We start from the raw sequence: 17293 nt of genomic DNA on the forward strand, positions 1-17293 counted from the left end.
CAACAGCTATGTCCAGCTATCGCCCAATATCGCTGCTCCCACTCGCTTCCAAACTCCTGGAGCAGCACATCCACGCTGAACTTTCCTCCCACCTCTCATCTAAGGGTACTGTCACACACTGCAATTTTGATCGCTACGACGGCACGATCCGTGACGTCGCAGCGTCGTATGATTAGCGCTCCAGCGTCGTAGACTGCGGTCACACTTTGCAATCACGGCGCTGGAGCGATGCCGAAGTCCCCGGGTAACCAGGGTAAACATCGGGTTACTAAGCGCAGCGTAAACGTAAAAAAAAAACCAGTACATACTTACATTCCGGTGTCTGTCCCCCGGCGTTCTGCTTCTCTCCACTGTGTAAGCGCCAGCCGGAAAGCACAGCGGTGACGTCACCGCGTCACCGCTGTGCTCGCTTTCCGGCCGGCAGGCGCTCACAGTGCAGAGAAGCTGAGACGCCGGAGGACAGACACCGGAATGTGAGTATGTACTGTTTGTTTTTTTTTACGTTTACGCTGGTAACCAGGGTAAACATCGGGTTACTAAGCGCGGCCCTGCGCTTAGTTACCCGATGTTTACCCTGGTTACAAGCGAACACATCGCTGGATCGCTGTCACACACAACGATCCAGCGATGTCAGCGGGTGATCAAGCGACGAAAGAAAGTTCCAAACGATCTGCTACGACGTACGATTTTCAGCAGGGTCCCTGATCGCTGCTGCGTGTCAGACACTGCGATATCGTAACGATATCGCTAGAACGTCACGAATCGTACCGTCGTAGCGATCAAAATTGCACTGTGTGACAGTACCCTTACTTGCTCTTTGACAATCTACAATCAGGTTTCCGCCCCCATCACTCAACTGAGACAGCCCTGACCAAAATTACTAACGACCTGCTTACAGCCAAAGCTAACGGACAATACTCTGTACTCCTCCTTCTAGACCGGTCCTCTGCTTTTGACACAGCTGACCACTGCCTCCTACTACAGATCCTCTCCTCCTTTGGCATCAAAGACCTCGCCCTATCCTGGATCTCCTCATATCTTTCCAACCACACATTCAGCGTCTCCCACTCCCACACTACCTCCTCATCCCACCCGCTCTCTGTTGGAGTCCCCCAAGACTTTGTTCTAGGACCCCTACTCTTCTCAATCTATACACTTGACCTGGGACAACTCAATGTCTCATGGATTCCAGTAACATCTTTATGCTGATGACACTCAGATCTACCTTTCTGGCCCACACATCACCTCTCTGCTGTCCAGAATTCTGGAGTGTCTATCAGCCATTTCCTCCTTCTTCTTCTCTCGCTTTCTCAAACTCAATGAGGACAAATCTGAACTCATTATCTCTCCTCCATCTCATAGATCTTCCTTACCTGACCTATCTATCGCAATTACCGTATTTTTCGGACTATAAGACGCACCGGACCATAAGGCGCACCCCAAATTTGGGGTGAAAATTGCAGAAAAAAAGATTTTTTATAAGATGGGGGTCCGTCTTATTGTCCGAATTTACAGTATCTTACCTGAGGGCTGGCGGTGGCAGAGCAGGGTCACAGGAGGCATGGTGTCGGCAGAGGTGGGGTGATGCGGTACGGCGTGCACCTGAGCAGGGTCCCTTCCTGCTTAGGTGGGCGACGCCACGGCCTGGTGTCCATGGGAGGGTTGCAGCAGTGGTTACCGGAACAGGTGCTGGGATGAGGAGGCGCAGTGAGAGGTATGGCGTGAGAGGGGTCCCTTTCCCCGGTGAGGTGATGCAGCAGCCCGGTAATGCAGCAGAGCCGGGTGAATCCTGTTGTTACCGGTGGTGGCGGCCATCTTCCTGAGGCCGTGCGTGCGCAGATGGAGCGCTCTGCTGCCCGGGGCTTCAGGAAAATGGCCGCGGGATACCGCGCGTGCGCAGATGGGGATCGCGGCGGCCATTTTCCTGAAGCCGAGTTCGCACCCCTGCCGCCACGGTAAGCCTGCATTGCGACTATTAGACGCACCCCCCATTTTCCCCCCTTTTTTTGGGGGGAAAAAGTGCGTCTTGTAGTCCGAAAAATACGGTAACGACTTCACGCTTTCCCCTGTACCGGAAGTCCACTGCCTCGGAGTAACCCTTGACTCTGCCCTGTCCTTCAAACCGCACAGCCAAGCTCTTTCCACCTCCTGTCGCCTCCAGCTCAAAAATATCTCCAGAATTTGTCCTTTCCTCGACCGTCAATCTACTAAAATGCTTGTGCATGCCCTCATCATCTCCCGCCTTGACTACTGCAACATTCTTTTCTGTGGCCTCCCTGCTAACCCCCTTGCACCTCTCCAGTCCATTCTTAACTCTGCTGCACGACTAATTTATCACTCTCCTTGCTACTCCTCCGCAAATCTCTTCACTGGCTCCCATTCCCTCAGCGTAACCGGTTCAAATGACTAATACTGACTCACGAAGCCATCCATAACCTGTCTCCTCCAAATATCTCTGAACTAATCTCCCGATATCTTCCCTCACGTAATCTCCGGTCCTCTCAAGACCTCCTTCTCTCCTCCACACTTATTCGCTCCTCACTCAACCGCCACCAAGACTTCTCCCGAATATCCCCCATCCTCTGGAATTCTTTGCCCCAACAAGTCCGACTATCAACCACATTCAGATCCTTCAGATGGAACCTGAAAACCCACCTCTTCAGGAAAGCCTACAGCCTGCACTGACCCCGCTGCCTCCTCACCACTACTGAAGCTACCCTACCACTTCACCAACACTGGAGCTCCTGCAACCCTCAACCTATTGTCTCCTTCCCCACCATTCTGTAGAACAGTGTTCCCCAACTCCGGTCCTCAAGAGCCACCAACAGGTCATGTTTTCAGGATTTCCTTAGTATTGCACAGGTGATAATTGCATCACCTGGACAGGCAAGCATTCAATCACCTGTGCAATACTAAGGAAATCCTGAAAACATGACCTGTTGGTAGCTCTTAAGGACCGGAGTTGGGGAACACTGCTGTAGAATGTAAGCCCGCAAGGGCAGAGTCCTCACCCCTCTGTGTCAGTCTGTAATTGTTAGTTTGCTTACTGAAAGTGATATCTGTAATTTGTATGTAACCCCTTCTCATGTACAGCACCATGAAATCAATGGTGCTGTATAAATAAATAATAATACAATACATTTCATTTGCAAAACTGAACATGAATAATCTATAGATTTAAAAAATGGAAAGACTTAAATTTCTATGTCTGGAGCCATCGCACAGGAAGCCCGATGTCTATACAGGCCCTGTCGGCAGGAACCATTTCATTTACGTGGCAGACTGAAGTCACATTAAACCAACAATTAATGCAACAATGCAAAGCCTGCCACGTTTTACTGGGGAATCGAACTCTGGTCTGTGGACACCATGGGTGAAACACTTAACACTGAGCCACCACTGGTACAGGTATCTCAGCCACAAAACAGACTGTGTTCTCTATGGAGCCCTTCATCTGCATAACAATAGCCAGACCCAATAGACGTGTGGACACTTACATATACCTGATGCTTCTGTACCTTAGGGCCATTCAATGGCATGAAGCATATTTACATCTGTAAAGCCGCCATACAAAGACACATTGACCAGCATTCCCATTCAACCCTACAGGTACACTGGTCATAGCCCAATATCTTGGAAAAATCAGTAACTGAAAACTACTCTGATCATAGAGGTTAACAATATTGTGAAAATGTCATTTACAGCTGGAAGGCTTGGATACATTGTCCCCTCTAGGTCTATCAGAAGCAAGAATGGCCCCATGTAGGACACCGCACATCCGAAAGCTGCAGACAGAAGACGCACAAGAGCTCACGCTGCTGCGATCAGCAGGCAGATATTTAAGGAAATCTATATTCTGCATTTAGTAATTACCTCCTCCTCCTGCGACCTCTTTTTATGAGCCATCTTGTACAGCTTGTGCAACTTTCTGGCACCAAATTCAGTGAATTTCGAGACAAAAATCCAGAGATTTCTATAAAGAAAAATTAGAAAGAAATCTGATTAAATAAGCATTTCACGGATTTCATTAGAGAAACCAGTAATGGAAATATCTTTCAAGTCCGGTTACTTAATAGTGGGTCACTAGCAATCCTTAAACCATTTGGAAAGTGCTTGCAATTTCTTGCTGTGATCTCAATTTGCCATCATCATCCCAACATTGATATTACACAAGGCACTGCTGTACACCTTGCAACATGTGTGCAGCTGGCAACACTGAGATCCATTGACAATATGGAAAGGAGTCTTTTGCTCACTGAGCAGACACTCAATGGCATAGATGAGGGGAGGATGGTGGGATGGAGCTACAGGACGGTGGAGCAGCAAGCTGGGTAACAGAAGGCCGGGTAGAGGGAAGAGTGCCAGGGAGGCTAGTCCTGATCTGGCACACCCCAATAAGTTTGCTAAGTTGGCAGATGAGGGGGGTGCCAGTACAGGGGTAGCACTGCTGCAGCCAGGCATGTCCTCTGAAAGCCGGAGGAGTGACTGCTCCAGTAAGGAGGGAAATAGGAGAGCAGGGCAGGCCAGACAGTTGCTGGTAGTGGGGGACTCAATTATTAGGGGAACAGATAGGGCAATCTGTCACAAAGACAGGGATCGTCGGACGGTGTGCTGCCTACCTGGCGCTCGAGTCCGACACATCGCTGATCGGGTGGACAGATTACTGGGAGGGGCTGGTGAGGACCCAGCGGTCATGGTGCACATTGGCACAAATGACAAAGTTAGAGGTAGGTGGAAGGTCCTTAAAAACTATTTCAGGGAATTAGGCTGCAAGCTGAAAGCAAGGACCTCCAACGTGGTATTTTCCGAAATACTGTCTGTACCACGTGCCACGCCAGAGAGGCAAAGGGAGATTAGGGAGGTTAATAAGTGGCTCATGAATTGGTGTAGGAAGGAGGGGTTTGGGTTCCTGCAGAACTGGGCCAACTTCTCAGTGGGCTACAGGCTCTACGCTAGGGACGGGCTGCACCTCAATGGGGAAGGTGCAGCTGTGCTGGGGGAGAAAATGGCTTGAAGGTTGGAGGAGTGTTTAAACTAGGGATTGGGGGGGAGGCTATTCAATTTATAGGAGGGGAAGATAGGGCAGATAGAGACCTGGGCACAAATAAGGAAGTTGGGGGTGGTGGTGGCATGGGGGGTGGGGTTAGAACAATTAATAATTTAAGAAAGAATAGAGATACAGAGAGATACATAAAGTGCATGTATACTAATGCCAGAAGCCTCGCCAACAAAATGGACGAATTAGAATTAATGTTGTTGGAGCATAATTATGACATGGTGGGGATATCTGAAACATGGCTGGATGAGAGCCATGACTGGGCTGTTAACTTGCAGGGCTATAGCCTTTTCAGAAATGACCGAACGGATAAGCGAGGGGGAGGGGTGTGTCTGTATGTAAAATCGTCCTTAAAACCCATCCTGTGTGATAATATAGATGAATCTAATGAAAATGTAGAGTCCCTGTGGGTGGAGATAAGGGGAGGGGGAAAAATAATAAATTACTGATAGGGGTTTGTTATAAGTCTCCAAAAATAATGGAAGCAATGGAGAATATCCTCGTAAAGCAAATAGATGAAGCTGCGACTCAAGGAGAAGTCATTATTGTGGGGACTTCAACTACCCTGAAATAGATTGGGGAACAGAAACCTGCAGATCCAGCAAAGGTAATCGGTTTTTGACAACTATGAGAGACAATTACCTTTCACAACTGGTTCAGGACCCAACAAGAAGGGGGGCACTGCTAGACCTAATATTAACCAACAGGCCAGACCGCATAGCAAATATAAGGGTTGGGGGTCACTTGGGGAATAGTGATCACAAAATAATAAGTTTTCATTAATCCTTTAATAAGATGGGTAGTAGAGGGGTGACAAGGACACTAAACTTCAGAAGGGCAAATTTCCAACGGATGAGAGAGAATCTTGGTGCAATTAACTGGGACGATATCCTGAGACACAAAAATACACAAAGAAAATGGGAGACGTTTATTAGCATCCTGGATAGGACCTGTGCACAGTATATACCTTATGGGAATAAACATACTAGAAATAGGAGGAAACCAATATGGCTAAATAGAGCTGTAAGGGGCGCAATAAGTGACAAAAAGAAAGCATTTAGAGAATTAAAGGAAGTAGGTAGTGATGAGGCATTAAATAAATACAGAAAATTAAATAAATTCTGTGAAAAGCAAATCAAGGCAGCAAAGATTGAGACAGAGAGACGCATTGCCAGAGAGAGTAAAAATAATGCCAAAATATTCTTTAACTACGTAAATAGTAAGAAACTAAAAAAATGAAAGTGTTGGCCCCCTTAAAAATAGTCTGGGGGAAATGGTGGAGAAGGATGAGGAAAAAGCCAATATGCTAAATGACTTTTTTTTCATCAGTATTTACACTAGAAAATCCCATGGCAGACAATATGATCAGTGATAACAAAAATTCCCCATTAAGTGTCACCTGCTTAACCCAGCAGGAAGTACGGCGGCGTCTAAAAATCACTAAAATTGACAAATCTCCGGGCCCGGATGGGATACACCCCCGAGTACTGCAGGAATTAAGTACAGTCATTGATAGACCATTATTTTTAATCTTCAAAGACTCCATAATAACAGGGTCTGTACCACAGGACTAGCGTATAGCAAATGTGGTGCCAATATTCAAAAAGGGGACAAAAACTGAACTCGGAAATTATAGGCCAGTAAGCTTAACCTCTACTGTGGGTAAAATCCTGGAGGGCATTCTAAGGGATGTTATACTGGAGTATCTGAAGAGGAATAACCTCATGATCCAGTATCAGCATGGCTTTACTAGGGACCGTTCATGTCAGACTAATTTGATCAGCTTCTATGAAGAGGTAAGTTCCGGACTGGACCAAGGGAATGCAGTGGATGTAGTGTATATGGACTTTTCAAAAGCTTTTGATACGGTGCCACACAAAAGGTTGATACATAAAATGAGAATAATGGGGATAGGGGAAAAATATGTGTAAGTGGGTTGAGAGCTGGCTCAGGGATAGGAAACAAAGGGTGGTTATTAATGGAGCACACTCGGACTGGGTCGCGGTTAGCAGTGGGGTACCACAGGGGTCAGTATTGGGCCCTCTTCTTTTTAACATATTTATTAATGACCTTGTAGGGGGCATATAGAGCAGAATTTCAATATTTGCAGATGACACTAAACTCTGCAGGGTAATCAATACAGAGGAGGACAATTTTATATTACAGGATGATTTATGTAAACTAGAAGCTTGGGCTGATAAATGGCAAATGAGCTTTAATGGGGATAAATGTAAGGTCATGCACTTGGGTAGAAGTAATAAGATGTATAACTATGTGCTTAATTCTAAAGCTCTGGGCAAAACCGTCAATGAAAAAGACCTGGGTGTATGGGTGGATGACAAACTCATATTCATTGGCCAGTGTCAGGCAGCTGTTACAAGGGCAAATAGAATAATGGGATGCATTAAAAGAGGCATAGATGCTCATGAGGAGAACATAATTTTACCTCTATACAAGTCACTAGTTCGACCACACTTAGAATACTGTGTACAGTTCTGGTCTCCGGTGTATAAGAAAGACATAGCTGAACTAGAGCGGGTGCAGAGAAGAGCGACCAAGGTTATTAGAGGACTGGGGGGTCTGCAATACCAAGATAGGTTATTACACTTGGGGCTATTTAGTTTGGAAAAACGAAGGCTAAGGGGTGATCTTATTTTAATGTATAAATATATGAGGGGACAGTACAAAGACCTTTCTGATGATCTTTTTAATCATAGACCTGAGACAGGGACAAGGGGGCATCCTCTACGTCTGGAGAAAAGAAGGTTTAAGCATAATAACAGACACGGATTCTTCGCGGATTCTTTACTGTAAGAGCAGTGAGACTATGGAACTCTCTGCCGTATGATGTTGTAATGAGTGATTCCCTACTAAAATTTAAGAGGGGACTAGATGCCTTTCTTGAAAAGTATAATGTTACAGGTTATACATATTAGATTCCTTGTTCGGGCGTTGATCCAGGGAACTAGTCTGATTGCCATATGTGGAGTCGGGAATTAATTTTTTTCCCCAATGTGGAGCTGACTCTTTGCCACATGGGTTTTTTTTTGCCTTCCTCTGGATCAACATGTTAGGGCATGTTAGGTTAGGCTATGGGTTGAACTAGATGGAATAAAGTCTTCCTTCAACCTTAATAACTATATTACTATGATGAAAAACTGACAAACTAATCCCCAAAACACTCAAAAACTAGAGGGTCCAATTCTGTGATCACAACATCTCTTCTTCATCCTGTCACGTAACATTGAGCCGACAGAACACACTGACATGAGAAAAACTTCATAAACCTTATCTAATCTATTATGAGAGTCTGCTCTGCTACCATATAGTATACCATGCAGTAAGGGCCAAGGTACAGTAAGTCCTGCGCTATAACAGAATCCGTCATAGGGTTATATCTAGTGATGCTGGGTACACCGAGCCTAGTAGATGGAAATAGATCTTCTGTAAAGTTTTTACTATGGATGGAAAATCTGATAAATAAACACTGAAAACCACCAGACATTCCTAGGGGTTCAGTTAAAAATAAAGTTAAAAAAAAACAAAAAAACACTTCTAACAAATGAGCAGCCTGCAGTAAGCAGAAGTTACACTTACCGCCTCCACAGCTTAATTTGCTCTTGATCAGAGTATGATTTAAGGCACTCAGAGATGCGATCTCCAATTTTCAGTAAGCAAGTCCTTGTGTGTTCTAGCTGTTCTTGGACAGTGAGGCCTTTGTCAGGTTTATCCAGTTGTTTCAGGGCTTTCTTCACCGGCCTCATTCTCTCCTTGCACTAAAAATAAAGAATTAAAGAATAGTTTAGAAAAACTTCAAAAAGGTAAAAAAAAAAAAAAAAGCCAAAATGTGCCAGTAGTACAATATGTGACCGCTAAGGCGACTAGATCACAAGTAATCTGTAAATATAAGGGTATGTGCACACGTTGCGGATTTGGCTGCGGACTGGCAGCTGTTTTCCAGCTGCCATGTAAACCTATGGAAAACCAAATCCGCTGTGCCCATGCTGCGGAAAATACAGCGTGGAAACGCTGCGTTGGATTTTCCGCAGCATGTCAATTCTTTGTGCGGATTCTGCAGCGGTTTACACCTGCTCCTCAATAGGAATCCGCAGGAGTAAAATCGCAGGTGAAATCCGCACAAAACCGCAGAAAATCTGCAGGTAATTTACCTGCGGATTTTGCAAAAACAGTGCGGAAAAATCCGCACACGAATCCGCAACATGTGCACATAGCCTAAACCTCCAAGAGACTGTAAAAGCATCAGAATTGAAATGGGGGGATTGAAGAAGCGCATGCTTTTTTGTTTTGGACCAAACACCGTCTTGAATGGAAACATCTTGATCCAATTTAACCTTGAGGAATATTCTCTTGTGGTTCAAGTTCAATGTAATATGATCCATCAATGCTACCTGACTCCTAGCAGGTTATATAAAATGGGTAGATCCACCACTGAGGATTTCCAGATGGGTGGGGAGGAGGCGGCCGATTTTATACACCTATATGGTATTACCATCCTATTGCACACTTTTGGAAAGAAGTCATAGCTTTCCTCATGGAGAACATACAACCCCTGTACCACTCTGCCTTAAGGTGTGGTTATTAGGAATCCCTGATGAGGAGACGTGGCCTCACCACCCTCACACTCTTCTCAGAGAAACATCGTTTTTGGCTTGCAGGGGTATCGCCATGACATGGATGGATAGAAGACCCCCATGAATTTCACACAATATGGTAAATACTGCAGCTTCCTATGAGAGGGGAGCATATAAAAATAGACACTGTCCTGAAAAATTTGGAAAATTATTTTGACGTGAGAGTCCTCAGTGGTTGATACCTTTTAATGGCTAACTGAAAAGGTGGTAACAAATTGCAAGCTTTCGAGACTACAAAGGTCCCATCATCAGGCAAAGACTAAAGCAAATTCTGAAGAATCACATACTTATATACAACACAGTACAGAGAGAAAGAAGGCAATAGATAAGACAAGTGACGTGAAGCAGAACTATTATTATGTGAAAGGGATAGACATATACTGGAACTGTTCATAGATAAGGAAGTCTTAATGTTCTATGGTCCTCTGAATGGGTCTGGCTTTATGCCGTGACGACCCCAGAAGGTCCGAAGAGCAAATTCCTTATTCGATGCAAAAAGACACAAATCCACGAGAAACACTCATTCCTGCACCGAGTGTGTCAAAGGTCCTCATGAGTTTATACTCAGAGAATCTTCATTTGATAAGGTATGGAAGCCATGGTTTGATTCCCCTTTGACCCACATTAGACCCAAGGCAATGAGGAGTATTCTCTCATGAATACAATACGGGTCATTTGGTGCCTCACAAGAGTGTCTTATGGTTAAGATATTGGACCCATGGTATGCTTAAGGGCAAGGTTAACTTTGCCAGATAGTATTAATGAGCAATGACAAACACTGTTTGTTCTTTGATGTAACCTTGTTACGTTGTATAATCTTCTATAAAACAAGTTTAAAAAAAAGATGCAAGAAAAACTCCAAAAGGCAACCATGCAGATTGATCCAGTCCTCCACATTTAGTTTAAGAAAAAAACCCATACACATGTATTATGAATTCTGTGAAGCTGCGCAGGCACCAGACCCAACCTGTAACTACATGAATTGCCCTCTTATATTGAGCTATATGATATGTGCAAGCACTACTGGTAGTGCTTGTATTAAGGTAATGCAATATGCCAACATAGAACAAATGAAAAGCTGCACTCACCAGGTTCTGTGGTTAACAGTCCTTTAATACCAGGAGCAAGACAGTCAGAGCAGTAGGCAGGAGGGTGCGTGGGAGAGGGGACGACAACGTCGGTTTTGCGATACAACCGCGTTTCTATGGGGCCAGATCTGTTGTAGCGTGAGACTGCCATCGTCCTCTTCTCCCCTCTTCCACACACGCCCTGCCTACCGCTCCAACTGTCTTGCTCCCGAGATTAAAGGACCTTTAACTGCAGAACCTGGTGAGTGCAGCTTTTCATTTATTCTACGATGGCATACACATGCATTAAACAGCTCCTTTATGCTGCAAAGTTGTGTGAACACGTGTCAATGTCACTTGACTGAATCATCCATCTCACCAGAAATGTGACACAAGCAATGTGTCAGCTGCATCTGGCTTTCTGTGATGTGAAGGAATGGCGGCCTCCTAGACATAGCACCCAGGGAAGTATCCACTAAAGAGTGGACTCTACGACTAAAGTGGGAAACGTCACCTCTGAAGTCCTTACCTAGTTATTAGCTAGTAGTACAAATTACAAGATTACAGATCTCAAATACAAAAATCCTTACAATGCTGAAGGTTTCCTGATCAAGATCATCCTCCTCCTCTTCCCCAATGGGGACAGGATCATTCCCGGCCGTAATGTGGACGGGTCCCTGGTTCTTTCTACTCCGGGCACCACCCTTGGTATCAGCCCGCTTCGCCTATATTGAAAGAGAAAAATGTATTAGTGGACAGTCATTAAAACTAACGTTAATAAGGTGAAATAAATGACCAGGCAGAACATTAACCATAACTTACAGCACATTCTCCACTGCGGACTATCCGTAGCTCCAACTAGTTTTTATCATCATACAAGCTTTATGGGATTTTCGCGTCTAAGGCTAGGTACACACTGCGTCTGAGCCCACTGTTGGGCACGTACACTCAGGAGACATACATCTGACAGTGGCCAATCAGGGTGGACGCCTAGGCATATGTCCACCATCGGGATGCATCGTAAAAATAAAAATGTACTGGCTTTTTATTTTGGAAAGCACAGACTGCTGCACCCTCCTGTTCACTACACCAAATGTTATACAGATGTATACAGGCCAGAGAAGCTGAAGGAACACTCTTGGCCTCTGTCTAGTGAACGGGGGTGTATGTGAACATTAGAGTATATGTAATAAAAATCTCCGGACATATAATGTAGGCTAAGTGCACAGATGCAGATTGTACTTAGCCTTGTTCTGCTATTTTCATGATCTCTGCTGTAAACCTGCAGTGTAAGGCTACTGTCACACATTCAGTATTTGGTCAGTATTTTACATCGGTATTTGTAAGCCAAAGCCAGGAGTGGAACAGTTAGAGGAAAAGTATAATAGAAACATATGCACCACTTCTGGATTTATCACCCACTCCTGGTTTTGGCTTACAAATACTGATGTAAAATACTGACCAAATCCTGCTAGCGTGACGGCAGCCTAAGTCTTCGGTATCTCATTGATGAAGGCAATGACTGTCACGGTCTTGTCAATCATTTGTGAGATACCTTGTGGGATGGTGGACAGTAACGTTCGCCATACAAATTAGATGGCGGCCAATAAGTCAGGCAGCAGCCATTTCAGATGAACAAGAGCTCCTGCGTTCTCTATAAGAAAGCTGCTGTCAGACAACTGGTGGAGACTTATCTTCAAGAGGCAATGAAATCGGCAGTTCAAAATCAGACACGCCCGATCGATATTTTCCCTAACAATAAATTATCTCAGCTCCTGCACACATGAGACTGTCAGCCAAACCCAGCCATAGTGTCTAATGTGTATGGCTGGGGAGGGGGGCTTAATAGTGGCAGAAAAATGTTACCATAAAGTATACCTTTTCCTTTGGCTTCCTCTTCTCTTTGGTGCCATCTTTTTTTTGGTTCTGTTTGTCCTTATTTTCCTTGTTGTCTTTTTTCTTTTGTTTCTTCTTGTTTGGACTCTTTAGAGAGCCGTCGTCCTGGAGAAAAGAAAGGCTTACATTAGTCTAATAGCACGGAGATAGAGCGCTGACTGCCGGGTACAGACAAAAGCTGCACGCAGCGGAAAGGCTCATAGGTGACCTACATACACCACATATCCAGAAGTGTTAGCACCTCGTCTGATTAGCATGTTAAGCCATTCCATCCTCACAGGAGATGACACTGTACAGGATGAGAATACCCCTACAAGGTGTCCTGATTAACTGGCTAAATAGGAAGCAAGAGGACAAAAGACCTGCTATTTACATCCTGGATTTATCACTATTCCATCAGTCTACAAGGGAAAATAATTTTGGTGTTATTATCTATACAAACTAAATTATAGCACGCAATGCTAGTCTGCAGCACCAAATACTAGGAAGGACAGGGGCAGACACACAATATGACGAAGCACCACTTTTTGCTCTGCACTAGTCTTGATTAAAGGAAATCCTTTTGCTACACATTGATGGCAAAGATTCTAGAGAGCTGTGTGCCCCCAGCTTCAGGGTAACAGTTTGGGAAAACAAATTTCTAACCTTTTTTTTGTGCGAGAACTTCACTATCCTGCACCGTGCATGGACCTCAGATTAGATAGCTATGAGATGAACGGAGATGTTGTCTGAGTGCCCAACCTAACCACTCAGTATTAGTAGCCAACCTCACCCTGTGACTGAAGGGACAGCAATCCCCGCAGCAGAGTCTGGGGAATTTCCTTGTGTGTTGGGGGAACATGCTTGTCTCAAGTTATGCCTATGTGCAACTTTGACAGCAAAAAAGTGTACACACCTTGGTTTCGGCATCTTCTGATGGGTGGTCAGAAAGCCTAGGTGAAGAGATCTCATTGCCATGCTCATCCTTCACTTTGCCTGCACTATCTCTCTTTGCACGTGGCCTTCTTCTCTTTTTTGCCTATTAAATAGACAAATATGCCTAAACTTCTAGCAACCATATAAATATATACACACACACGCAACATGACATACGAAAATAAACTGACTGCAAACGCTCTCACCTCTTCTGTCGGACCGCCTTCTTTTTTTTCCGCTTCTTTCTTAAGGAGTTTCAGGAGATAGTCTGCTCTGGTCTGCAAGTGTTTCCCTTGAGGCTTTTTGTCAGTTTCCACAGGTAAGATCTAACCACAGAAGACTGCTATTAATATTTGCAGAATTCATACATCAAGCACATGTAGATTTTTTAATAATAGTTAGCACATGATTTGAAAGGGGTTTTCCTATATTGTAAAGTATTGGCTTATTACTAGGACAGGTCATTAATTTAGATGGGAAACCCTTTGCTGTATTAATGCAATATACTTCAGTTACTGGAATCATACTGCCACACAATATACCTGTATATATACAGATTGTTTAGCTACGATCAGCACTGCCCACATTGTAAATGGGGATATGGCTAGGATATGGCTGGGTGCTGCAGCTCTCTGATTTTATGAACACTTACTCCACTGCATTTCATTGCTGTGATTGACACCACTGCAACTATTTTATTGGGCTGTTTCATCATAGACCACCCATCTCAAACTACAGCAGCTGGGGCTATGATTGTCACAGCCTGGGATCCTGCAACCAGCCAGGCAATTCCTCTGCTGTGGCAATTAAGTATTACGTGGTGGACAATCAAAGGAATTGCTGTTCATGTAATACAAGGATGGCTCTCGTTCATCAGACCCTTTCTATGATATCCATACAGCTTAATAGGGCATATGGGCAGGTTATGGACAGGTGGCAGCAAAACCATAAAAATTAGCTGCATGGTTTGCTAAAATGCGATTAACTGCGGTACATAAACTCTCAAGTTCATGTAAGAATCCATAATGAAAGTTTGCAAAGAAAAAGGCAGAAACTATTACCTTATCAGTCAGTTTCAACTCTGCATCACTTTTCATAAGCTCCCAGTTTCCGTAGCCATGTTCAACAATTCCCAAGAGCAAATGGGAGTCATCTTCTACACCCCAATCCACATCAAAATGAGCAGCTTTAACCCGACTAGATAACTGGAACCTGAGATGATAAAAGGGAGAAGGCATGGAAATACAATTTTTATGTTCACCTCCGTTTTTCATGAACAATCTATGAGTATGGTACTGATCAGACGCATGCTCTGCTTCCCAAAAGCTCCCCATACTCTAGATACAGTACTGTTCCACTGCAAAGTAAGAATGTGTTCTAAAATAGAAGTGTAAACAGTTTATTTTTATCTATTAAGAAATTGATGAGCAAAAGATAAATCTAAATCAAATCAATATTTGGTGTGAACACTTTTCGCCTATTTCTTCTGGGTACACTAGCACACATTTTTTGAAGGAACTCTGCAGGGAGGTTGTTCCAAACGTCTTGGAGAACCAACAACTGATCTTCTGTGGATGTAGGCTTGTGCAAATCCTTCTGTCTTTTCATGTAATGCTGAAATAAGGGCTCTGTGGGGGCCATATTATCACTTCTAGGACTCCTTGTTCTTATTTATGCTAAATATAGCTCTTAATGGCATCGGCAGTATGTTTAGGGTCATTATCCTTCTGCAGAACAAATTTGGAGCCAATCTGATTCCTCTCTGATGGTCTTTCATGATGGATAGGTATCTGCCTGCATTTCTCACAATTGAAGACACCATTAATCCAGACCAAATCCCCATCTCCATCTGATGAAATGCAGACCCAAACTTACAAGGAACCTCCAACCATGCTTCAATGTTGCATGCAGACATTCTAAATTTTTGCTACCATTTTTTCACAAGTTCCTATGCTTTTGTCCATATTTTAGTTGGTTGGCCTTCCTTCCATGTCAAAGATATGGCTTTTTGGCAACAATTCTTCCACGAAGACCACTTATTGCCAGACGTCCCATTAGTTGCTGCCAGTGCTGAACTAATGGAACTTCTGGACATCTTCCTTTTTCAAAGGGAAGTAAAGATATGTCTTTCATCTGCTGCAATAAGTTTCCTTGAAGGGCCATTGTGTTTACGGTCCTTATTGTTGGCCAATTCTTGGTGCTTCTCCAAAACAGCTTGAACAGCACATCTTGAAACCAGTCTGCTTTGAAATGCTTGGCGGGGAGAGACCTTGTGGATGCAGTATAACTACCTTATGTCATATTACTATGCTCAGACCTGCCACGGTGTATGGCTTGTGACATGAAAAAAGAACAAGGACTCCCGGAAGTGATGCCCTGGTCTCAACATCATTGGGATCTGTGGCTAGTTTTAAAGCTTTTTAGCACAACCTCCCTGGAGAGTTTCTCCAATTACTGTGTACAAGTGTACCCAAGACAACTGATGCTGTTTTGAAGGCAAAATATGCTCACATCAAATATTGATTTGACTTGATTTCTCTTTTGTTGAAGTCATTTTGTTAATTGATATAAATAAACAAAGCATCACATAAAATAAAAATCAATGTGAAAAACACCACTCACTTTTTCTTTTCCTCTGAATCTTTAGGAATGGATTTACTAAGAATTTCAAAGTCTTCCTCATGTTGAATAATAGCCTTTACATTCACTTGAACACCAGAAATTTTAATCGTTGGACCCCTTCTTTTACCAGGGCCTTTACCTAGAGCAAATACATAAAAAACAGATAGAAATTAATTATATTCATAACTTCATCTGAAACTCCCTGATCAGCTCTATATTACCCTCCAAAACTGGGCTAAGTGGTGCAGTCAATACTATGGGGTTGTATCACAAAAATACATTTTCGTATTATATTTTAGTTTTTTTAATATCCTGGCAAATTTGCGGGTGAAGCTGCAAAGTAGCATGAAGGGTATGTTCACATATGACTGAAAAAGTGTATAGTATGTTCCGGATTTTGGTGCAGATGTGTGACAAAAATTTTAATTTGGTGTGGATCTCATTCTCTGCATTGTAAAGAAAGAATTGACACGATGCAGATCTAGGACTCATGACCGCTTTTCTCATATGAGCGCCATCTGTGGTTTTCACGGACAGTACTCTATGATACTCTATGGGGCTCTGCACATCTAATTTTTTCTTCGGACCAGGTTGTCCACTGAAAAAACTGAAGACGTCCAATTATGATCCGATGGGGAGGATCAAAACTGACGATGCAATTTTATGAGACTGTGAAGAAAATCAGACCGCTCTCGGATGTCATGATTTTAATGGACTGACAGAAAGGACAAGAAGGAGAAACTTTATTCTACTTACGAGAAAAACAGGTGCCACTCTGATCAAACTCTGATCAAAGGTCTGATAAGAATAATCGGTCTGTTTTTCACGTATGTGGAGAAATCAGTTGTGTGAACCTACCATGAGGCCTGGTTCACATTCAACCTTTTTGCAGTGTTTTTTTTCATGCAAATAAGAATGTGTCTCACAGTACCAGCAAAAGCTGTCAGATTTCAGAAATCCCATGCACATCTTTTGTTTTTAAACTGAATTTGAGAATGGCCTCATTTCATTTTTTAAATCTACAGCATGTCAATTTTTTCAGCGTTTTTGCAATGAGGAAAAGAAAAAAAAAGGATGCAAAAAAA

The 17293-nt window shown here is 43.6% G+C and overlaps 1 protein-coding gene and 1 non-coding gene across 3 annotated transcripts in view; both read right to left on the minus strand.

The window, feature by feature from the left end:
- CHD2 (chromodomain helicase DNA binding protein 2) overlaps nt 1-17293 on the minus strand; it is a 128183-nt gene that overhangs the window by 12554 nt on the left and 98336 nt on the right. Inside the window, exons 29-36 of one of the 2 annotated variants that reach the window (XM_077263422.1) lie at nt 16209-16347; nt 14648-14798; nt 13793-13912; nt 13567-13689; nt 12654-12776; nt 11366-11500; nt 8654-8832; nt 3874-3973 (exon numbers count right to left, since the gene is read on the minus strand). In XM_077263422.1, coding sequence (XP_077119537.1) covers nt 3874-3973; nt 8654-8832; nt 11366-11500; nt 12654-12776; nt 13567-13689; nt 13793-13912; nt 14648-14798; nt 16209-16347 — 1070 coding nt within the window. The remainder of the gene's footprint in view (nt 1-3873; nt 3974-8653; nt 8833-11365; nt 11501-12653; nt 12777-13566; nt 13690-13792; nt 13913-14647; nt 14799-16208; nt 16348-17293) is intronic. The other variant, XM_077263423.1, reaches the window with a different exon arrangement.
- On the minus strand, nt 3204-3332 carry LOC143777275 (small Cajal body-specific RNA 14). Its single transcript, XR_013216070.1, has one exon.

The sequence above is a fragment of the Ranitomeya variabilis genome, chromosome 5 (genome assembly GCF_051348905.1).
Source record: "Ranitomeya variabilis isolate aRanVar5 chromosome 5, aRanVar5.hap1, whole genome shotgun sequence".
Classification (NCBI taxonomy): domain Eukaryota; kingdom Metazoa; phylum Chordata; class Amphibia; order Anura; family Dendrobatidae; genus Ranitomeya; species Ranitomeya variabilis.